Below are 24,062 nucleotides of genomic sequence, written 5' to 3' on the forward strand. Positions count from 1 at the left end.
GCCACTGCGCCCGGCCAGTGCTTTTTATTTCTTTTTCACGTTAGTACTTCTTATAGGGCAGGTCTTTTGGCAACAAAGTCTCTCACTTTTTATTTATCTAGAATATCTTAATTTCTCTTTTATTTCAAAGGTAGTTTTGCCGGGTATAGAATTATTGGTTGACAGTTTCTTCAGCACTTTGAATATGCCATTTCATTGCCTTTTGTCCTCCACTGTTGTGTGTGGTTGTTTTGTTTTGTTTTCAGACAGGGTCTTCCTCTGTTACCCAGGCTGGAGTGCAGTGGTGCAGCCACTCACCGCTTCCACCTCCCAGGCTCAAGCAATCCTGTCACCTCAGCCTCCTGGGTAGCTGAGACTACAGGCATGCGCCACCACGGCCAGCTTTTTAAAAATTTTTTGTAGAGACAGGGTTTTACTATATTGCCTGTGCTGGTATCCAACTCCTGACTTCAAGCAATTCTTGAGCCTTCAGCCTCCCAAAGTACTGGGATTACAGGTGTGAGCAACCATGCCCAGCACCTCCATTGTTTTTGAAGAGAAATCATCTACTAATCTTACTGAGGATCCCTTGTATGTGATGAGTTGCTTTTCTCTTGCTGCTTTCAAGATATTCTGTCTTTGGCTTCTGTCAGTTTGATTATAGTATGTTAAGATGTGGATCCCTGAGTTCTTCCTACTTGTACTTTCTTGAGCTTCTTGAATACGCAGATTGTCTTTCATACCGTTTGGGAAGTTTGGGGCCATTATTTCTTCAAATGTTCTTTCTCCTTTTTTCTGTTTTTCTTCTCCTTGTGGGATTCTCATTATGTGTATGTTAGTTAGCTTGATGCTGTGTTCCACAAATAGGTCTCTGAGATTCCATTCACTTTCATTCATTTTTGTTTCTGTTCCTCAGAGTAAATAATCTAAATTGACCTTCAAGTTCCCAATTCTTTCTTCTGCCTGCTGTAACGTGCCATTGAGAACCTCTGGTAATTTTTCCATCTCAGTTACCATACTTTCCAACTCTAGAATTTCTATTTGGCTTCTTTTTATGGTTTCTATCTCTTTATTGATATTCTGTATTTGATGAGACATTGCTTTCATACTTTCCTTTAGTTCTCTAGTCTACAGAACTGAATGGTTTCTCTTATCTCTTTGAACATATTTTAAATAGCTGAATTAAATCTTTCTCTAGGCCAGGCATGGTGGCTTGTGCCTATAATCCCAGCACTTTGGGAGGCTGAGGTTGAGGCCAGGAGTGCAAGACCAGCCTGGGCAACTTAGCAAGTCCCCACCTCTACAAAAAAAAATTTTTTTCTGTCTAGTAAGTCTAACATCTGGTCTTTCTTAGGGACAATTTCTGCTTATTTCTCGCCCCCACCACATGTGTGGACCATACTTTGTTTTCTTGCATCTTTCATAAATTTTTGTTGAAAATTGAGTATTTTAAATAATATAATATAGCAATTCTGAAAATCAGATCCATGCTCCCAGGGTTTGGTGTTACTGCTGCTTGTGTTAGTAGTTGCTATTTATTTAGTGACTTTTCTGAACTTCTTCAGTAAAGTCTTGCGTTATATATCATGTGTGGCCACTGAAGTCTCTTCTTGGTTAGCTTACCGATCAGCTAATGATTAAATGGAGGTTTACTTAAATTCTTGGAACTGATAAGTCTCCTAGTTTTTGCCAAGGGGCTCTGTGTACATGTTGGGGCATACCTTCAGCACTCAGCCAGATAGTTTACAGCCATGCCTTAGCTTTCACTTCTTGCTTTTGCAGAACCTCAAGATCAGCCAGGGGTGAGAGTTGATGAACTTAGTAGGTCTTCCCCGACCTGTCAGTTACAGCACGGTTTTAAATCTCTAAAGGCTCACAGGGCACGTGCCTGTATTCCCAGATCTCAGGAGGCAAAGGAAGAAGGATCCTTTGAGTCCAGGAATTCTGGGCTGTAGCGTGCTATGCTGATTGAGTGTCCTCACTAAGTTCAGCATCAGTATGGTGACCTCCCGGGAACAGGAGACCACCGGGTTGCCTAAAAAGGGGTGTACCAGCCCCGTTCGGGAATGGAGCAGGTCGGAACTCCCATGCTGATCACTAGTGGGATCGTGCCTGTGAATAACCACTGCTCTCCAGCCTGGGTAACACAGTGAGTGAGAATGTGTCCCTTAAAAAAAAGTCTCATTGACCATAGACTAATTAACTATTTAATCATGGGAAATGATTAGGGGAAAGACATAAAAAGAGAAACTGTAATTCTCTTTTTTTTGCTCTATCACGCAGGCTGGAGTGCAGTGGCTTGATCTCGGCTCACTGCAACTTCCGCCTCCCGGGTTCAAGCAATTCTCCTGCCTCAGCCTCCCGAACAGCTGGAACTACAGGCAAGCGTGGCGGTGAACTGCTAATGAGAAATTGTAATTCTCATAGAGGTCCTCCCAGAGGAGTAGAAGAAGGTTGAAAGGCATTTCTGTATTTAGTCTTCTCAACATTAAGGCTGGGCCAGTGGCTCACACCAGCACTTTGGGAGGCCAAGGCAGGCGGATCACTTGAGAGCAGGAGTTCAAGACCAGCCTGGCCAACATGATGAAACTCCCATCTCTACTAAAAACACAAAAATTGGTCAGGCATGGTGGTGCATGCCTATAGTCCCAGCTGTTTGGGAGACTGAGGAAGGAGGATTACCTGAGCTTGGGAAGTGGAGGTTGCAGTGAGCCAAGATCATGCCGCTGCACTCCAGCCTGGTCAATGGAGTGAGACCCTGTTTGGGTGAGGAGGGGAGGGGAGAGGAGAAAGGAAGGAAAGAAAATAGAAATAATTAAGGAGGAGGGAAGGAAAAAGAGAGAGAACGAAAAAGAAAAAATGAAGAACGAAAATAAAAATTAGAAAAAAAGTAAGGTTAAAGTAAACCCTTTTCTCATACAGATTAAACACATGAGTTCAAATTACAGCTTTGCTGCTTAATAGCTGGGTGACCTAGGACAAGTTATATAACCTCTCTGTGCCTCAGTTTCCTCATTTAAAAATAGGGCAATAATAATGTCTACCACATAAGGTTATCGTGAGGATTAAATGTGAAATGCTGATCCCAAATACCTGGCAACCCAGTAGATACTCACTGTAATAATTATTATCTGTATAATTTCTGCAGAAGTACAATGATGATTCTTAAAGGCAGATTTTCTTTTATTCCTGTTTCTTTTCTTTTTCTTGTTCACTTTAAAGAATTAAACAGAAAATCGATTCCAGCATTTTGGAATAATAATTTGCATCAAAATCAATTTATTCATTTTATTGACATATAAACAAAATGTCATTTGTTTATTCAATAAACATTTGTTAAATGCCTAATACATTTCAGACATCATGCCAGGCACAGGGATGAGAGGGCATGGTGGCGGGCACCTGTAATCCCAGCTACTCGGGAGGCTGAGGCAGGAGAATTGCTTGAACCCGGGAGGTGGAGATTGCAGTAAGCCGAGATTGCGCCACTGCACTCCAGCCTGAGCGACATAGTGAGACTCCGTATCAAAAAAAAAAAAAAAAAAAAAGTGGTCTCTGTCCTCAAGGAGCTCATAGTCCGGGAGACCGACAAGTGGACAGGTGATTACACGCAATGTAAGAAAGGCTGTGATGTCATAAAAGAAGAAAGTGGGAGTAGGGTTTTGACCAGTTCCTCCTGTTAGATTTGTTCCTTTTTCTTTGGCTATAAAGCAAAAGAATTGGTCCTATGTTTTTTTAACTGTGCAAATTAAACCATAAATTTAAAAAACTTTATAAAGATAAAAGACAAGCAGCCAGCTGCAGTGACTCATGCCTGTAATCCTAACAGTTTGGGAGGCTGAGGCAGGTAGATCACCTGAGGTCAGGAGTTCAAAACCAGCCTGGCCAATATGGTGAAACCCCGTCTCTATTAAAAATACAAAAATTAGCTGGGCGTGGTGGCGGGCACCTGTAATCCCAGCTACTCGGAAGGCTGAGGCAGGACAGGAGAATCGCTTGAACCTCGGAGGCGGAGGTTGCAGCGAGCTGAGATGGAACCATTGCACTCCAGCCTGGGCAACAAGAGCTTGACTCCATCCCCCCCCCCAAAAAAAAAAAAAAAAAAAAGATGAACAACTTGAATTATGGAGGACACTAGAAATACTGTTTTCTACACAGTCAGGGCTTCCTACTAACATAGTCACTTGTAGGTTTTTTGACCTGAAAAGTTCTGTGGCATAGTTTTTCTTTGCTATCCACTTTTTTTCCCTTGTAGTTCTTCCCCTCGTTCTCTCCTCTACTTCTAGAGACCTGGGTAGTTCCCTGAGGAGTAGTGCTTTACAGAGTCTAATGGTGATTTATTAGGTATAAACAGAAAACATTTTTTTCTTTTTTACCTACAAGTTCTATAGCAAAAAATGAATATAAACTTTTCATGCAGTTTCTTTCACATTGAATATTCAGGTTATTTTAATTCCATTCCATTTTTCAGAATTCTCAATCGCAATCCTCTGACAACTGTTGAAGATCCGTATCTCTTTAAATTGCCAGCATTAAAATATCTGTAAGTACTATAGTGCTCTCACGAGTCATGAGATGATTTATGCTTTTTAAATTTTTATCAAAGCTTAAGTATTTTGCATTTAGGCTAAAATGTCATAATTATTGGCAAAGAAAAAAATTAAAGAGGATGTATAATTGTTAAGCCAGCAAGGGAAAAGAACAGTGTTGAAGAACCCATATAGATTTGGAACATGTAGACACATGGAAGAATATTAATTTACCAAGAAAGCAAAGGGGAAAAGGTGTTCATTATTCTAAAAATGAAAAAAAGAGTAAATAAAATGGTGAATGCAATTTGAAAATGAGAAGATAATGGTTAAAAAAGAAAAAGGTGTAAGTTCTGCTCTTGAATATCATGAATTTGATGATGCAAATCAACTTAAATTTCTCTAATAAGAGCTCCCTGGAATTCTACAGCAAATAAACTCTTGAGCTGGCTTGTTTTATAGAGAAACTAAAATTGAAGTAATCACATGTCCTTGAAATGCCTTTTTAAGTACAGAATTTTTTATTGGGGTTCATATCATGAATGTTTCGACTTTCTTCTTCAGAGACATGGGAAAAACGCAAGTTCCACTTACAACACTTAAGAACATTCTCACGATGACTGTTGAACTGGAAAAACTGTAAGTTATTCTCTTCTTAGATTTATTTTCACTTAGTTGGTTCTTTAGGTTTGTTTTATTATTTTCTTAAGTCAGGTTTATTGAGTTGTAATTTTCATATACTAACATTCACCCTTTTTAAGGGTACAGTTTGATGAGTTTTGACAAATGTATAGTTATATAACCACCACCACATTCCCAATATAAAGCATTTCTGATGCCTCAAAAAGGCCCCTCCTCCCACCATTAGCCCCTGTTAGCTACTAATCTGATTTCTGTTCCTATACTTTTGCCTTTTCCAGAATGTCTTATAAATGAAATCATACAGCATGTTGCCTCTTGTGTTTGGCTTCTTTCACATAGCATTTTTTTTTTTTTTTTTTTGAGACATAGAGTCTCACTCTGTCACCCAGGCTGCAGTGCAGCGGCACGACCTAGACTCACTGCAACCTCCGCCTCCCAGGTTCAAGTGATTCTCCTGCCTCAGCCTCCTAAGTAGCTGGGATTACAGGCGCATGCCACCACGCCCGGCTAATTTTTGTATTTTTAGTAGAGACAAGGTTTCACCATGTTGGCCAGGTTGGTTTCGAACTCCTGACCTCAAGTGATCCGCCCGCCTCAGCCTCCCAAAGTGGTAGGATTACAGATGTGATCCACCTCGCCTGGTCTCACTCATCATAAGTTTTTTTGAGATTCTGCTACCATCCACGTTGTTGCACTCATCACTACAGCTGGCCCTCCATATCTGCAGGTTGCTCATCCATGGATTCTACTAACCATGGATGGAGAATATTTGGAAAAAATAAAATATATAAAACAACAATACAACAATAAAAACAGTAGAAAAGTTAAAATACAGTATAATTATTTACATACCATTTACCCTGTATTAGGTATTTAAAGTATACTTGAGGCTATATACAAACATTACATCATTTCATATAAAAGACTTCAGCATCTGTGGACTTTGGTATCTGCAGGGGGTCTGGAGCCAATCCCCTACAGACACCGAGGGACAGCTGTTCACTCCTTTTTATTGCTGAGTAGTGTTCCAGTTGTGTGGAAACCCCATCTCTACTAAAAATACACAAATTAGCCAGGTGTGGTGGCCCACGCCTGTAATCCCAGCTACTCTGGAGGCTGAGGCACGAGAAGTGCTTGAACCTGGGAGGTGGAGGTTGCAATGAGCCAAGATTGCACCACTGCACTCCAGCCTGGGCGACAGAGTGGGACTCTGTCTCAAAAAAAAAGTAAAAAATAAAAATGTTTTCTGAAGAGAAGTTTTTAATTTTGATCAGCTTTAAGTTACCAATTTTTTCTTAAATGGCTTGTAATTTTTTGGTTTTTACCTAAGAAATCTTTAAGAACCTGTTGTTTAATCCAACAACGAAATGATTTTCTCCTATGTCTTCTCCCAGAAATTGTATACATTTAAGTCTATGATCCATTTTGAGTTAATTTGCATATATGATGTGAGGTATCTTTTTTCTTGCAATTTTATTTTTATTTTTTATTTTTTTTGTAGAAACGAGGTCTCACTAATGTTGCCCAGGCTGGTCTCGAACTCCTGGTATCAAGTGATCCTCCTGCCTCACCCTCCCAGAGTGCTGAGATTACAGGCATGAGGCACTGTGCCTGGCCTTCTCTGCAGTTTATATATATATATATATATATATATATATATATATATATATATATATATATATATGTCAGCCAGGTGTGGTGGCACACGCCTGTAGTCCCAGCTACTAGGGAACCTGAGTCAGGAGGATCACTTGAACCAGGAGGTGGAGGTTGCAGTGAGCCAAGATGGCACCACTGCACTCCAGCCTGGGTGACAAAGCGAGACCCTGTTTTTTTTTAAAAAAAGTGTGTGTGTGTGTGTGTGTGTGTGTGTGTGTGTGTGTGTGTGTGTGTGTGTATGCCTGCAGGGCCCTATTGTGAATTTGTTACACAATTACTGCAACTTAAATAGTGCCACCACCCCACCATATGGCAAGCTAAATAGAAACTCATTTATGCTAAGGCTGGTTGAGGGCATTATAGAAGATTAGCATGGAAAGGGCCCTTCATTTCGCACTCTGCTCCATTCATTTTTGTCAGGTCACTTTCTTATCTTCACCAGATTGTCAGATCTGTTTTACTGCTCTAGCCTCACTTCCCTCAGCCTCCTGCAGCATCTTCCCTGTCAGCTAGATCCCTTCCTCTCTGGATGAAGTCCTCTTCATCGACCAGCTTTCTCACTTGGTTCTCTAAGACAGTGAGGATATGTCCGCTTTTTTCTTGACCATTAGTGGATAGGAAAAAGCTCTCATTCTCTGTAACCATTTGTCACCAAGGCCATAAAGACATTGAACTAACTGCCTTATGGGAGTTCATTATTGGAAGTCTTCAGTTTACACATTGATATACAAAGTAAGTAGGCCAGTGCATTTGAGTCTTGGCTCATGTGTAATGATCTTTAATGCGTATTGAAAAATTATTCTCAAGTAAGGATAACATACACCTCAGGTCATTTACAGTCTCAAAGGTTTGTCAGTATACTTTAAAACAATCCTGGGAACAGTTCTAGATTGAAGGAGACTAAAGAATCATGCACTAAGTGCAATGTCTGATGTTTGATTGGATTCTGAATTTGTTTAAGCCATGTTATGACTGGGACATTGTAAAAATGTGTATATGGACTACATAGTAAACAATGATAATATTAAGTTCCATTGGGTGATGATAGTATTCTGGTTATGTAGGAGAATGCCTTGGTTCTTAGGGGCTGCACACTGAAGTATTTAATGAAGGGTCATTATGTCTGCAACTGACTCTCAAATGGCTTGTCCAGAACACGTGGAAAGCAAATGTGGCAAAGTATTAGCAACTGTTGATTCTAGATGAAAGTTATACAGGTGTTCATTATACCATTCAAAAATGCTTTCCAGCCATCCTAAGGCTTAAAGGAAAAAAACAAAATGTTTAAAATAAAAAGTTGGGGGCAGGAAAATAACACAAAACCTCTGGGCTCGTGCCTGTAATCCCAGCACTTTGGGAGGCTAAGGAGAGAGGGTTGCTTGAGCTCAGGAGTTCAAGACCAGCCTGGACTACATGGTGAAACCCCATCTCTACAAAATATACAAAAATGAGCCGGGCGTGGTGGCACACACCTGTAGTTCTAGCTACTCAGGAGGCTGAGGTGGGAGGATCACTTGAGCACAGGAGGCAGGGGCTGCAGTGAGCCGAAATTGCACCGCTGCACTCAGCCTGTGTAACAGAGCGAGACCCGGCCTCAAAACAAACAAAAGAAACACCTTTGTGTCAGAGTTAAGGTTGCTGTATAATAAAATGCTGGGGTACGGTTCTGGGTCCATTCCACATGAAGATCAGAGGCTTCCACTGGACCCAAAGGAATAATACTAGTCACTTGTGATTATTCCTCTGTAGGTTTGAAAGATGTGTCAGGCCAACTTATTGGATGCAGTTTTAATCTAAAACTCTATATACATTGTACCCCCAACTCATAGACTTCATGTATCCATGAAACACTCTTCTGTCTCCACAGTCTTAATGTGGCCCTAATAAAGCCATCCTTTTGGAGGACTCAGAAAAGGCCCCCCACAACCTCTGCAACATAATAATATAGTAGTTGGCCAGGCATAGTGGCTCATGCCTGTAATCCCAGCACTTTGGGAGGCCAAGGCGGGTGGGTCACGAGGTCGAGACCATCCTGGCTAACACAGTGAAACCCTGTCTCTACTAAAAATACAAAAAAAAATTAGCCGGGTGTGGTGGCGGGCGCCTGTAGTCCCAGCTACTCGGGAGGCTGAGGCAGGAGAATGGCGTGAACCTGGGAGGTGGAGCTTGCAGTGAGCCGAGATTGCGCCACTGCACTCCAGTCTGGGAGACACAGCGAGACTCCGTCTCAAAAAAAAAAAAAATAATAATTATAGTAGTTAACTGCTATTGAGCACTCACTGTGTGCCAGGCATTTTTCAGGTATTGATTTATTTAATCCTCAAAATTCATTAGAGGTAGGTACTGTTATAATGACAAGGCCGAGAAACAGAGATTAAGCAATTTGCTCAAATTTACATTATTAGCAGAGCTGGGATTTAAGCCTGGTCTGGCTGTGGAATCTGTATTCTTAATGACCATGCTATACTCCCTGAGATTAACCTTTTACTCCAGTTACAGGGATTGTCTTTATCTCTCTGAAACTGCCCCCAATAAGCCATAGCAATAAATTAATCAATTGTCTTGGTTATCTCTTCTTCCCAAATTTACATTTTGAATAAAAATTCAAACATGCCAGAAAGATGAAAGAATAGTACAGAAACTAATCGAAGATCAGGCACTGCATGTCATGTCTTCGTTTCCTTTCATCTAAAACATTCCTCTACTTTCTTTGATCTTTCATGACATTGGGATTTTTTAAGAGTCAAAGATAGTTGTCTTGTAAATTGTCCCACAATGTATATTTGTCGGTTTCCTCATGATGAGATTCAAGTTCAGGTTTTTTGGAAAAATACTGCATAGGTGATGTATCCTTCCTGCCTCATAACCGCAGGTGGCCTGTAATACTACGTTTGATCACTTGATTAAGGTGATCTTCCAGATCTCTCCATTGTAATTATTTTGCCGGGTGCAGTGGCTCACACTTGTAATCCCAGCACTTCGGAAGGCCTAGATGGGAGGATTGCTTGAGTCCAGGAGTTCTACACCAGCCTGAGCAACATGGTGAAACCCTGTCACTACTAAAAATACAAAAATGAAAAAAAAAAAAAATTAGCTGGTCATGCTGGTGCAAGCCTATACTCCCAACTACTCAGGGGGCTGAATTTGGAGGATCACTTGAACCCAGTGGGGGTGAGGTTTCAATGAGCTATAATTTTGCCACTGTATTTCAGCCTGGGCGACAGAGTGAGACCTTGTCTCATAAAAAATACTAATTTTCTCCTTGGTAATAAATAATCTGTGGGTTGGTACTTTGAGTTCAGTGAAGATCCTGTTCTCAAATGTCTTTTCACCCAAATGTGCATCAGTGATAATCCTTGTCTGAACGAATTTTTATTACATTGGTGGTTGCAAAGTGACACTTTTAAAAATTCTGTCATTCCTTCTACATTTACTAGCTGGCACTATTTTGTTAAAGAAAAACTCCCCCTCTTTCTTTTTGAATATCACTCTTCATGGATTCTTCTTTATATTAACTATGTTGTAACTTATTGTTATTATTCTTTTGAATGATGGAATTGTCCAGATTTGACCAATGCTATCTGTTATTTTTTAACCCCACAATCCAGGTTAAACTATTTTTAATGCCCAGAGTAATTTATATTTCCCACTCCCAACAGGAATTGAGAAAGGGCCTCCAGAAGTTGGGGACTTACTCAGACTCTTCTTAGAAGTCTACCTTCTTCCTGTGTACTTTCAGCCCAAAGTGAGACTTTTGAGTTGGGAAGAGATACTTCTGAATTAAACTACTGATCAGTGTCACCCAATTCTAATCCCAACCACCTTTATTCTAGGCATACCATACTCACTGCCATGCTTACCCTTCGGTTGGGCACCTTTGTCCTCCTTCCTATTGGCCTTCTGGTTCCTACCCAACTGTCCATCCATAAGCTTCAATAACACCTTTTTGCCCACCCCTGTGGTAGTGTTGGCCTGCCTCCTCTACCTACTCAAGTAACCTTTTTACCACTAATTTATTGTTCTTTGTTTTCATCTATAGGATCTTACCTAGCCATATGGCCTGCTGCCTCTGCCAATTTAAAAACAGCATTGAGGCTGTCTGCAAGACAGTCAAGCTGCATTGCAACAGTGCATGTCTGACAAACACCATACATTGTCGTGAGTCCAAATTGCCTGGAGATCAATTATTACATTATTTTAAGTATTTTTTTTTAAACTTTTTATTTATAATGATAAAATTTTAAGCTAATGATATAATTGCTTTATTTTTATTTACTCATTCAGAGTTAAACTCCCTCAATTTCTGAACTATTCCCTTGCTGAGAGTCAGGTTCTCAGTTATGATTACAAAATTTAATAACAGAACTAACTGTTCCATATGCACAAAGGACCAAAACAAAGGAATGGGAAGGCTAGGGAGTAACATTAACATCCACACACTGGGTACTGTGCTGTCTGCTTGGTGCTTTGCCCCCAGTGATAATTTCTTCATACAGTGCAATGTAGTTTGTAAGCTGGTTTTTTTTTTTTTTGAGACGGAGTCTCGCTTTGTCACCCAGGCTGGAGTGCAGTGGCTGGATCTCAGCTCGCTGCAGCTCCGCCTCCCAGGTCCACGCCATTCTCCTGCCTCAGCCTCCCGAGTAGCTGGGACTACAGGCGCCCGCCACCACGCCCGGCTAGTTTTTTGTATCCTTTAGTAGAAACGGGGTTTCACCCGGTTAGCCAGAATGGTCTCAATCTCCCAACCTCGTGATCCGCCCGTCTTGGCTTCTCAAAGTGCTGGGATTACAGGCTTGAGCCACCGCGCCCGGCCCTGTAAGGTGGTTTTATATCCATGAGGTCTCGAGTACTCTCGGCCTTGTAGGACAGATGTAGGTCCGGTTTTGGTTTTTGTTTTTATAGTTTTATAAGAATACAAGTGATGCTGTTTTATTTGAAGCCTGAGAGCTTCTGGTTCCATAACCAGAAATTGCTGCCTGGCTCTTCTAATGGAATGGAGGGCTTTTCCATGCTTAGACCATCCAACGCTGAACTTGCTCTGAATTCAAACCTTTCTCTTCACAGAACAAATGCTCAAGTGCTTTCAGGAGTTTTTCTGTAGATTAGGTTTATTAGCACCAAATTCATGACTTCTAAAATGTGACGGCTTTCATGTCCAGATAGCTTGAATACAGGTATCTACCAGTGATACGGGGTGGATAATTAATAATGCTTGGCTACACAAAGTCAGTGGTGCTTATAAAAAACTTTTTTTTTTTAAACCAATTATTCCCTTCTCCTGAAGAGGTGGGCAGAAAAGCATTGGTAATCTCCTTTTACAGATGAGGAAAAACAAGATCAGAGGTGCTAAGTGCTGTAGCCTAGTGCCAGGTCTTCTGTCCCCAATTCTGGGTTCTCCCCAAGCCCATGTTTCTCCTTTCTTACAATCTTTACTTCTTCCTCTGACCCTCAGCACCACCCAAAATACTTTTAATTCTGGAAAAGAAAGCCAGCTGCACACGGGCACACTTGACCTTCATGCAGTCAGAAGCTTTGGATGGTTCCCCATCCAGAATATTAGAGATGAAATGAAAGCAAAGTAGGCAACTGATAAAAGTTGCTTTTTCCCTTCTGCATTATAGGATCTCAAGTAATGTTTATCCAGAAACTGCTGTCATACCATAGATTCATTGTACATTCAACAACATAGGCATATAATCTGGCAAATTAAAAATCCCTTAACCTACCCCCTGAATCACTGCCCAAATTTAAGAACTAGGGTGGACACAGTTTTTTTTCCCATGTCCCATTTTCTGTGATGGGGCTACAGTGTGTGGGAGCAAAGAATGGGGTGGGTGGGTGGAGCACGTGCCAGATGAGGATCTATCAGCAGTGGGAGGGGCTCTCCACTTTAGCATCTCCACCCTGCTCCTCTCAGAGGACCGCCTTTCACTGCATTCAGCTGTGATGGTAGCAAGAACACAGGCACACCGAGGACAAGGAGAGAGGGAGCCTTGTACTCTCTCTGCATGTGAGGCAGGACAGCACAGGGTATGGAGCAGTCTGCAGAGAGGCCAGCTCATCAGGGAAGGAGTTGTCTTCCATCTTGGGCTTAGACTGAGCATTTTTAACTGGCCCTTGTGGATCAATGGAATAATCCTAAGCAGACTTACTCTATGTCACACAATGGAATGTTCCAAGTAGGTGGCCATGTTTTCAAAAGATGTCTTTTCTCCTTTTGTTGTTGCCATTTTGTAGGTTTAGGATTGGGTGTGTGTTTCTCCTCTCTGAATGGCACTCGAATGTTTGCTGACTCCTACTCTGTGTGACTGGGGACATACAGCTGTGGACTGATGCATGCCGTCCCGTCATCTTTCATGATCAAAACAGTCTCTTCTTTTTTCACAGCTGAAGAAGCATCTGTAGGGAATCCAGAAGGAGCGTTCATGAAGGTGTTACAGGCCCGGAAGAAGCACACGAGCACTGAGCTGACTATTGAGCCGGAGGTGCCCTCAGACAGCAGTGACATCAACTTGTCAGGCTTTGGGAGTGAGCAGCTAGACACCAATGACGAGAGTGAAGTTATCAGTGCACTAAGTTACATCTTGCCTTATTTCTCAGTGGTAAATCTAGATGTGAAATCAATGTTGTTACCGTTCATTAAACAGCTTTCTTCAAATGTGCAAGATGGAGATAGGCCCCTGGGTATTTTGAAAAACAATATAAAGAGCCCCTCTCTTCAACCTGCATCGGACAACTCAACTTACGAAATTTATGAAAATAAATTGAGAAAGCTGTACTTGCTGGAAAATATGTTAGATGCAGAAATACAGGAAAAAATCGATGAAGTTAAAAGGGAAGAAAAAACTGCCATGCTTATGCAGACCAGCCTTCTAGGTAACAAATTTAAACGCCAAATATTTGAAAAGAAATTAGAAACTGTCCAACCACAGGAAAACAGCCTGGCAAAGATTCAAAGTGTAGGCAACAACCTGCAGAGAGTGAACAGAGTCCTCACGGGCCCAAGGAGCATCCAGAAAAGGCACTTCAAAGAGGTGGGAAAGCAGAGCACCAGGAGGGAAGAGGGTGCGCAGGCATTTGTGGAGAGCGCTGCCCAAGAAAAAAGGCTCGGGAGCCCGGTCTCAAGGGAGCTGGAACAGCCTCACACAGAGCAGGGGCGTGAGAAGTTAGTGGGAAACACCGTCTACACCAAGCCTTCGTTCACCCAAGAGCTTAACGCAGCAGTGTCTTCTGTGCTGAAACCCTTCTCCATGGGCGAGCCTTCTGCCTCCACCCCTGCAAAAGCCCTACCTGAGGTCAGAGACAGATCGAAAGACTTAACCCACGCCATTTTCATTTTAGAAAACGCAAAGGCTAGAGTTAAAAGTATGAAGGCTGCCAAACCAATCGTACATTCCCGAAAAAAATACCGCTATCATAAAACTCGCTCCCGCGTGGCCCACAGAACACTCAAGGCCAAAAAGAGTCAAAAGTTCAGAAAGAAAAGTTACCTCGATAGACTGATGCTCGCAAACAGGCCGCCATTCTCTGCAGCGAAGAGCCTCATAAATTCCCCTTCACAAGGGGCTTTTTCATCATTAGGAGACCCAAGTCCTCAGGAAAATCCTTTTCTGGAAGGATTTGCTCCTTCAGAACGTTTTACAGAAAACACTAATGTAAAAGACACAACTGCAAGAAATGCCTTTGAAGAAAACATTTCTATGGAAAACACTACTATGCCAGAAGGCACCATCTCTGAAAACACAACCTACAATCCTCCTCCTGAGGCAGATTCCGCTGGGACTGCGTTCAACTTAGGGCCAGCTGTTAAACGAACTAATCAGACACAATGGGAATACAACAACATGGGCACTGACCTGTCCTCCGAGCCCAAAAGCTTCAATTACCCTTTGCTCTCATCTGCAGGTGATCAGTTTGAAAATCAGCTAACCGAGCAGCTACGTTCCCTCATCCCCAACAACAATGTGAGAAAACTCATTTCTCATGTTATCCGGACCTTGAAGACAGACTGCTCTGACACCCGTGTGCAAGTGACCTGTGCCAAGCTCATCTCCAGGACAGGCCTCCTGATGAAGCTTCTCAGTGAGCAGCAGGAAGTAAAGGCGTCCAAGGCTGAATGGGATACGGAACAATGGAAAACTGAGAACTATATCAATGAGAGCACGGAAGCCCAGAGTGAACAGAAAGAGCAGAGGTTGAGTGAGGTGAGGACCACACAGAAACATGAGACCCAGATTTGTCATCATTTAGTGTATGCCAGGAAAGTGCCCACACAGGAGAACCTGGGACTCCCAGGCCATAGCTTGTCCTGGTCATGTAACTTCGGCCATGACGGTGATCTCCCACTTTGCTCATGTAGAGGGTGAAATAGATTAGTGCACAAGATGAATTGTAGGTGAGGTGGGGTGGCTCACGCCTGTAATCCCAGCACTTTGGGAGGCCAGGGTGGGTGGATCACTTGAGGTCAGGAGTTTGAGAGCAGCTTGGCCAACACAGTGAAACCCTGTCTCCACAAAAATTAAAAAATTAGCTGGGGTGATGACAAGTGCCTGTAGTCCCAGCTACTCGGGAGGTTGAGGTGGGAGGATCACCTGAGCCCAGGGAGGTCGAGTCTAGTGAACTGTGTTCACACCACTGTACTCCAGACTAGGTGACAGAGTGAGACTCTGTCTCAAAAAAATAAAAAAAGAACCTGTAAGCTACTCACCTGAAATACTGGGGTTTTGAATAGTTAGCTCTCTCTTTTTTTTTTTTAATTGTTCTTTTCTTTTCTTTTTTTTTTTTTTTAGCTCACAAAAGAAGTTCCAGGATATGGCTATAACAACAAACTCATCTTGGCATTATTTGTGACCGAAATACTAACGACTTTGATTATAATTTTCTGCCTCATTCAGGTAAGGACAACAATTAATTCAGGTTTTCAGAATGCAGTCCTGTCTTTGTGTGGATTCAGAGCCCACAAACTCAAAACCAAAGCTGCTTTCCCACCTGCTGCTACTTGACATTCTTCAGTCGGTTAAGGCTGACGTACGCTTTGTTCTTTTACTGCAGTGTATATTCCAGGATTTTAAAGGATCCTCGCTTCCAGGAGGTCTCTGTGAATTGAAACCAAGTTAATCCCACTAGACTATTTTAAGAAGTTGATATAATAGCAAAATTTTCCCACCCAAAACGATGTCAACAATTGGATATACTCACCAAGTCACCCCTTACTCTGCCACTAATTTATTTCCTTGTTGCTGAAAGGATGAGAGACGTATAATCTCCACCTCACAGAGTTGTCGTCACCCTGGAGAGGAAGGAGACAGCCAATAGAGAGAAGTATTGTCTTGTAGACTTATTAGGTTCACACAGTATCATCCTTTTCCAGTGTGTAAGGCATTGTCTAAATAGGTCCAGTTAAAGCACTACAGAGTAGCCATCTTTTAAAAAAGTTGATGGCCACATTTTTAAGTTCACAGGGGACGGGGAGCATTTCATGCTCCAGGCCTCCTGAGCCTAGGCCCTCTGTGAGATGTGTCACCATTTCTTGGAGACCATGTGAGACATTCCCCCTCGGATCAGAGATGCTCAACCTGCATTAAAATGTCTAAAGCCTACATCTGGCTACTCTGGGGCGAGTCCTGTTCACAGTGCCCATTCCTGGAGCTTGCCTCTGTTTGCCTTTTGTTCGATTACATGATCCCCAAGAGGCCACTGCTAGCATATTGGAAGAGTGATTTAATAAACTGGCAACCTTGACACTATGCTCCCAATCCAACCTTACTTGCCTCATTTACCATTTCCATTATTGTGGCAGCCCTCCATTCCAGCCAGAGCAGCCCCTCACCATACCCCAGTCACACCATCCGCATTTCTGCTTTTGTGCATTTGTCCATCTAAAATGCCCTTATTTCACTCTGCCTGTGGGAATCCTATGAATCTCTCCAAAGCCAACTCAGGTTCATCTTCTTGACACCTTCCCTGAATATTCCAGCCCTCCTGAGCCTAGTCCCTTTGTGAGATTTGTCACCATTTCTTGGACACCACATGAGAGACTTCAGAGGCTGAAGTGGGAGGATTGCTTGAGCCTGGGAGGTTGAGGATGCAGTGAACTGTGGTCATACCACTGCACTCTAGCCTGGGCAACAGCGAGACCCTGTCTCACAAACAGCTGCCACCAAAAACTATCTTGGGATTTGAACAGGATTACATTAAATTTGTAGATTAATTTGAGAATTGACATCTGTACGACATTCTAGGAACGTGCTATCTCACGTCCTGTATTCATTTCTTGTTAATGTCTTTCAGAAGAACTTTAGTGTTTCCATATATAGATCTTACACATCTTTTGTTAGATAAAAGATCTTTGCAATTTTGTTTCTAAATACTTCATACATTTGTATTGCCATTGTAAATGGGATCTTTCCTATTGAATTCTTATTACTTCCAGTAAAATCTTAGTTGATTCTCTTAGGCTTCTTTAGCTAATAACATTTATCATCTAATATGCAAATAATGATAGTTTTGTCTGTTCCTTTCCAATACTTCTACTCTTTCCTTCCTTTCCCCTTTCCTTTTTTTTTTTTTTTCCCCCTTCTTAGGGCCTTGTTGTCACCCTGGCTGGACAGCAATGGTGTGCTCTATCTCACTGTAACCTCAATCTCCTGTGCTTAAGGGATCCTCCTGCCTCAGCTTCCTGAGTGGCTAGGACTACAGGCAGGCAGCTAATTTAAACAATTTGTTTGTAGAGAGAAGGTCTTGCTATGTTGCCCAGGCTGGTTTTCCTGCCACTTCAGAGGAAGGACTGAAGTTTTCTTTTTCTCCTACTTTTAAGAGTTTTTATTAGGAATTATCTGTTGAATGTTATCTAAAACAGTCAATAAAATGTATTAAGTGCTAGCTGCCTGCAAGACCCTAAGTTAGATACAGTCAGCCTCTTCATCAGCATGTCCACATCTTCACATTCAACTAGATGAGGCTGAATATCTGAAGGGAAAAAAAAAATACAAATAGAAACTACAATATAACAGCTGTCACCGCTGTCCAATATCTACACATTTTATTAGTGATGACTTAAAGTACATGGGGCAAGGCATGGTGGATCACACTTATAATCCCAGCACATTGGGAGGCCAACCTGGGCAGCATAGTGAGACCTTGTCTTTACTAAAAAAAAAAAAAAAAAAAATAGGTTTGGTGATATACATCTGTAGTCCCAGCCACTCAAGAGGCTGAGGTGGGCAGATCACTGGAGCCCAGGAGGTTGAGGCTGCAGCGAGCTGTGATTGTGACACTGCACTCCAGCCTGAGCAACAGAGGGCAATCCTGTCGCTAAGTAAATATGGGGGGATGTGTGTTGGTTATATGCAAATACTGCACCATTATATGTAAGGGATTGAGCATCCACAGATTCTGGTATGGTGTGGGGGCGGTATCCTAGAACCAGTCCCCCGCAAGATAGCAAGGATGACTGAACTGTGGAAGAATCAAAGCTCTGTTAAACAGCATACAATTCCTGTCTTCAAACAAGTTATCTCCTCAGGTAGATGAGATTTATAATGAATAAAAGGAATGAATACAGATTTGGAGATGGTTGTTGTGATGGATAATCTTAATTGCATTTTCTTCCAAAACAGATTTATTCTCACCGAAGGTCATCACAAGAAGATGAAGAAGGAGTCTCAAGGTAAATATTAGTCTGGTAATTTTTTTTTTTTTCTTTTGAGACGGAGTTTCCCTCTTGTTGCCAGGCTGGAGTGCAGTGGCGCGATCTCAGCTCACCACAACCTCCACTTCCCAGGTTCAAGCGATTCTCCTGCCTCAGCCTCCCGAGTAGCTGGGATTACAGGCATGCGCCGTCACTAGTCTTGTGATTTTAATTAGAATTTTAGAATTAGAGGAGAGCTTAGAACTCTGCCCTCATTTTTCAGTGAGGAAACTGCCCAAGACAGGACAAATACTTAGTTACCCTCATGCTTAGCCTGGCTCCAGTGAAATTAGCTCCCCAGCCAAAAGCTGAGCTGGATGGAACTAACAAGGACACATCTGTTGTCCCCAGCCCTGTGGGGAGGGACAGGAAGGGGAAAGGTTTTGGTGCCTGTTCCTGCTGACGGTGGGCATCAGGCCAGGCCAGGGTCTTCTTGGAGGCTCTGGGGAAGGGGTAAGGAAGGCCACCGGGTGTGGGAGTGAGGGCACTCGTCTCCTTCAAAGCTGATGGAAGGTAGAATATGTGAGTCCTTCCTCGAAAGTGACAGGAAACACTACTTTCTCTTTTTTATTTATTTCTTTTTTTTTTTTTGCCTGGATCCTAGAAGTGAGGAAACACTATTTTCTCATCTTACTGATTTTTGGGCCCCACTCTATTCCTTTTATGCAAACCTCACAGAATTTTAACTAGAAAGGCCAGGCAGGATGGCTCACACCTGTAATCCCAGCACTTTGGGAGGCCGAGGTGGATCACTTGAGGTTAGGAGTTCGAGACCAGCCTCATCAACATGGTGAAACCCCATCTCTACTAATCTCCACTGAAAATACAAAATTAGCTGGGCGTGGTGGCGCAGACCTGTAATCCCAGCTACTCAGGAGGCTGAGGCAGGAGAATTGCTTGAACCCAGGAGGCGGAGGTTGCAGTGAGCCAAGATCGCACCATTGCACCCAGCCTGGGGAACAAGAGCAAAACTGTCTCAAATAAAAAAACAACAAACCAAAGAATTTTAACTACGAGAGACCTTAGACAGTATTTCATCGTTTTATGACAGGAAAACTGAGAAAGAGAAAGGGAGAATTGCCCCATGGTCACACAATGCACTCTGGCTTTTTCTATTTTATTCAAATTCAAAAAGAATATGTTGTCCTTTAAACTGATTTCACAGCTCACTCACTCACCAGCGACAGCCAGCCATATGAAGACTGTGAGATAGATAACTTGGCTACCTGCACTCAGGCATTTGCTTGAGGTGATGCAACTTATAGAATAAAGTATCTAGAAAGAAAAGAACCACTTCATCTCCCACCCCCCATCAAACGATGCCTGTGAGACTAAGTCTGAAGGGGACTGATATAAAATGCTTCTGCCCAGCATGGCTGTGCAGTTTATTCACTGCACAAGGGCACTTGGCCAAGGGGGTGACTGGGACTGAACATCCTGCCAATGCTCCATGCTGAGCCGCATACAAAGTCCCCCCGGTATATTGTGGGGCCCTTCTGAACAGACATGGAGAGTTTCTGAAAGTCCCACATGTATGGGATTATTTTCAGGACCCCAGGTATGTGGTCTGCGGTGGTTCTTCTCACTGTGATTATGGACTGAGGTACTCATTTAGTCCTAATAAGACCAGAGAAGTACATTGTGAGAGACGTGGGAAATGGCAGCATCACTCACTATCTTGTGCATGTGTCTCCCCAGGGGCATTTTCAGATTTCTGCCATGTAGGAGATGCTGTTCGCCAAGTGAGACTCAGGTACTTTGGAGGATTCATTGCTGTGGCCAGGGAAAGCCCAGGACATGCAAAATTAATACTTCCCTTTCTATCTTCTAGGATGGAGCTTTCTCATTCAGACAGCCGCTGTGGCTTAAAGATATGTACAAACCTCTCAGTGCCACAAGAGTAAATAACCAGGCAGAGAAGCTGCACAAGAAGTCATCTAATGAGGAGGAGATCCTCAGCAGGGAACCTGGGTAAATGAGGGGCCCTCACAGTTCCCAACTAAAATGAGGAGGGGGTGAGAAGCTTAATTGCTCCTTTCAAGAATCAAAACCTTGGCATTGTTATTCTTACCCCAGGGACAGCGAAGCCCCAACAGAGATGGGGGAGGAGAGTGAAGCCCAGTCATAGGAGGAGAAAGAGTGACCCCAGCCCGCCTCAGGCCTCCTGCAAAAATACATAGCATAAACAACAAGGGCCATCAGAAAGAAAAGCAGGACTGAAGCCAGCGGTCCACGCATCCACAGAGGCAGCGGGCAGAGGAAGCACAGCGCCGTCGTTCCCTCCCTTGTTTCCCAGTCTTATTAGTCACCCAGACCTGAAAACATATCCTCAGGGGTGGAGATTTTACAATTAAATACTGTTGTTCTCTTGTTCTCGGTGCCCTCTCCCTTGGTTCATCAAGCACCAGTCATAAAATACCACGTACTTGACCTCCTGCCCACAGGCGACCTCCCACCTCCTGGCCTCTCTCATAGGATCACTGGGCCTGCCTGCACTGTGGGGCCAAGCCCCATCTTTTTCCCAAGCCCTCAAGCCCACGCATGAATGTTCATCCAGACTTGGTGGGAGCTTTTCACCCTTACAAGATGGCAAAAGGTTCACTTGGTTTTTTAAAAATTTGTTTTTCTTTTTAAAAATCCCAACCCTTGGATAGCAGGGAGATGCTGGAGGGGTAAGGTCAGGAAGAGTATGTGAGAGCAGTAATTTCCCAAGACTGCCCTCCGCGGGACTGTATTTCAGAAAACACACTGGGTGGGGCTACCTCTCCATTCGCATGTACTGCCCCAGCCTCTCCCCATCCCCCGCTGATGCACATCCATAGCCGCACTGTTTCACAATGGCAGTAGAATGCTGCAGAAGGCGCAAGGATTCCTCCAGTCCACCTTCAAAGAAAAAGTCACCAATCACCTTTGGTAGGTTAGGGAACATTAAACACATTAGTGAGCAGAAGAAAATCTGAATGAACAGGAATTGGTAATCTACCTAACTGAACACAGATGAACTCAGGCGGTTGGTAACAGGAGGTAAAGAACGGCGCTAACTGCAGAACAGCTGCCCCCCACCTTCCCAGGAGCAGTGTGACTGGGAAGCAGCCCCGTGTGCGTGCTGGTAGGGGTTCTAAGCAAAGTGAGCCACCCATCAGTTCCAATGAGTTTGCTGATGCTGGACAAAAGACACCTGTTGTCTAGCTGCCTGCCCCAGTTATCTCCCAAAGTTCGTTACTGAGAATGAAAAGCATCTTTCTCTGTGTAGTGACTTCAGTGGGCCAACAAATATTTGAGTTTAAAGCACAAGACTAAATAGTCATAGGCAGAGCAGCAGCTAACAGTTACAATTTGCTTACTTGATGCTAAACCCTGGGTTAGGCATTTTACAGTCATATCAATTAGCCCAGCAATTCATGGAAGAATAGTTTTTAAATCACCTGACACTTGGGGAGGCCGAGGTGGTCGGTCGGATCACAAGGTCAGGAGATGGAGACCATCCTGGCTAACACGGTGAAACCCCGTCTCTACTAAAAATACAAAAAAAACTTAGCCGGGCATGGTGGCGGGAGCCTGTAGTCCCAGCTACTCGGGAGGCTGAGGCAGGAGAATGGCGTGAACCCGGGAGGTAGAGCTTGCAGTGAGCCAAGATCACGCCACTGCACTTCCAGCCTGGGCAACACAGCGAGACTGTCTCAAAAAAAAAAAAAAAAAAATTCATCATCTGACAGGCCGGGTGCAGTGGCTCATGCCTGTAATCCCAGCACTTTGGGAGGCTGAGGCAGGTGAACCGCCTGAGGTCAGGGGTTCAACACCACCCTGGACAACATGGAAAAACCCTGTCTCTACTAAAAAAATACAAAAATTAGCTGGAGGTGGTGATGCACGCCTGTAATCCCAGTTACTCAGGAAGCTGAGGGAGGGAGAATTGCTTGAATCTGGGAGGCAGAGGTTGCAGTGAGCTCAGATTGGGCCACTGCACACCAGCCTGGGTAACAGAGCGAGAGTCCATCTCAAGAAAAAAAAAAAGCCAAGACTAGAGATCCTTGAAGTGCTGGGCTCCCGAAGTCTAGATTCCAAGCACTTCCAGGTTCCTATTTTGGCATATTTACATAATTTCACACTTTGATGCTTATAATTTTTTTATATAACCAAAAAAATTTATGAATCTCAAATGTATTTTTTTTTTTTTTCAGAGAGGGTCTTGATCTGTCACCCAGGCTGGACTGTAGTGGTGCATTCATAGCTCACTGCAGCCTCAAGCTCTTGGGCTCAAAAGATCCTACCTCAGCCTCCAGAGTAGCTGGGGGTCTACAGGCGTGTACCACCATGCCAGCTACAATTCTTATTATTCCCAAATGCTACCCCACCATATTTCTAAAGACTCCCAAAATAAGATTCTACCTTGCCCGCAGTTTGTCCTCAATTGAGCAGTTTTGTGTAAGTCCAGAGTTTCTGCTGGGCCAGCCTGTGCATAAACTGTCTCTCCCAGGCTGGTGCCCATCCCTGCCTGTAGCCTGGGAGGGGGAGGGGCGCCCAGGGTCTCGTGGAACAAAACATGACTGCCTGGGCTACCTCTGTCTCCATCTCACTGATGGCAAATCACAGCTCAGTCAGCCAGGTCTTAAGTGAGACCTGAGTGCAAGAGAGAGGTAGACACAAGGCCAGCAGCTACTAAATGAACTAAAATTCTGATTCCAATGAAACCTGCCAGAGAAATAAAGCATTTTTAAAAGAGGATGAAATAAGGCGATATCTGATTAGAGCAAACATGATGCAGACAGGAAATGCAGCGGTTCAGAGGAGGGAAGGTCAGGCCACCTGGGGAGAGTCCATGAAAAAGATGGAACGTGCCAGACGCTGTGCCTGGTGCTGGGAAAGAGTTGACTAGGACAGCATCCCTTTCCTCAAAGGGCTCCTAGACTCGGGGGAGGGCCGGACATCTGAATACATCCTGAGGAGACAGTGTGGGACGGCACGGTGGCAGTGGAGCCAGCCCTGGTTCTGTTCTTGGTCGGCTGGAAAGGAGTAGATGTAAGGGATGGCTTAGAAGAAGGGAAGTGGAAGAAAAGTTTTCTGAGCTGACAAGAGGAAGGAAAGGCCTTCTGACAGGACGCTACCAAGGCAGAGAAGCCCTAAGCAGAGTGAACACCAGACTCCACAGGTTAAGGGCTCAGTCACACAGGACCGCCCCCACATCAGACCCCAGGTGCAAAGCCAAGCATCACCTATGCATCTGACCAGCTGGCTATAAACGAGGTCCCAACAGCTCCCTCCTCAGGTTTGAACATTTGCTAGAACAGCTCACGGAACCCAGGAAAACAGTTTTCTTACTATTGCTGATTTATTACAAAGGATATTTTAAAGGACACGAATGAACAGCCCGATGAAGAGATACACAGGGTGAGGTCTGGAAAGGTCCTTGTGGAGTTGGGGTGCACCACCCTCCCGGCACATGGATGCGTTCGCCAACCCGGAAGCTCTCCAAGGCCTGTCTTTTAAGGATTATTCTGGAGGCTTTGTCACGCAGGTGTGATTGAGCTCCAGCTCCATTCCCTACCCCAGAGGCTGGGGAATTG

The 24,062-nt window shown here is 43.6% G+C and overlaps 1 protein-coding gene across 30 annotated transcripts in view; it reads left to right on the top strand.

The window, feature by feature from the left end:
- The window catches only part of LOC135967731 (leucine-rich repeat-containing protein 37A3-like), a 99,058-nt gene extending 78,187 nt beyond the window's left edge, over window positions 1–20,871 (top strand). For 19 of the 30 annotated variants that reach the window (XM_074020038.1, XM_065531799.2, XM_074020036.1 and 16 more), the window contains 9 exons: window positions 4,451–4,522; window positions 5,073–5,147; window positions 10,849–10,967; window positions 13,197–15,013; window positions 15,599–15,703; window positions 18,428–18,477; window positions 20,197–20,251; window positions 20,330–20,469; window positions 20,575–20,871. In XM_074020038.1, the coding sequence (XP_073876139.1) occupies window positions 4,451–4,522; window positions 5,073–5,147; window positions 10,849–10,967; window positions 13,197–15,013; window positions 15,599–15,703; window positions 18,428–18,477; window positions 20,197–20,251; window positions 20,330–20,469; window positions 20,575–20,626 (2,485 nt within the window). In that variant the 3' untranslated portion in view covers window positions 20,627–20,871. Of the gene's footprint in view, window positions 1–1,919; window positions 2,129–4,450; window positions 4,523–5,072; window positions 5,148–10,848; window positions 10,968–13,196; window positions 15,014–15,598; window positions 15,704–18,427; window positions 18,478–20,196; window positions 20,470–20,574 lie in introns of those variants that run through there. The other 11 variants (XR_012425994.1, XR_012425995.1, XR_012425996.1 and 8 more) reach the window with 4 other exon arrangements.
- Window positions 20,872–24,062: the final 3,191 nt, after the last annotated feature.

The sequence above is a fragment of the Macaca fascicularis genome, chromosome 16, assembly GCF_037993035.2.
Source record: "Macaca fascicularis isolate 582-1 chromosome 16, T2T-MFA8v1.1".
Lineage (NCBI taxonomy): Eukaryota > Metazoa > Chordata > Mammalia > Primates > Cercopithecidae > Macaca > Macaca fascicularis.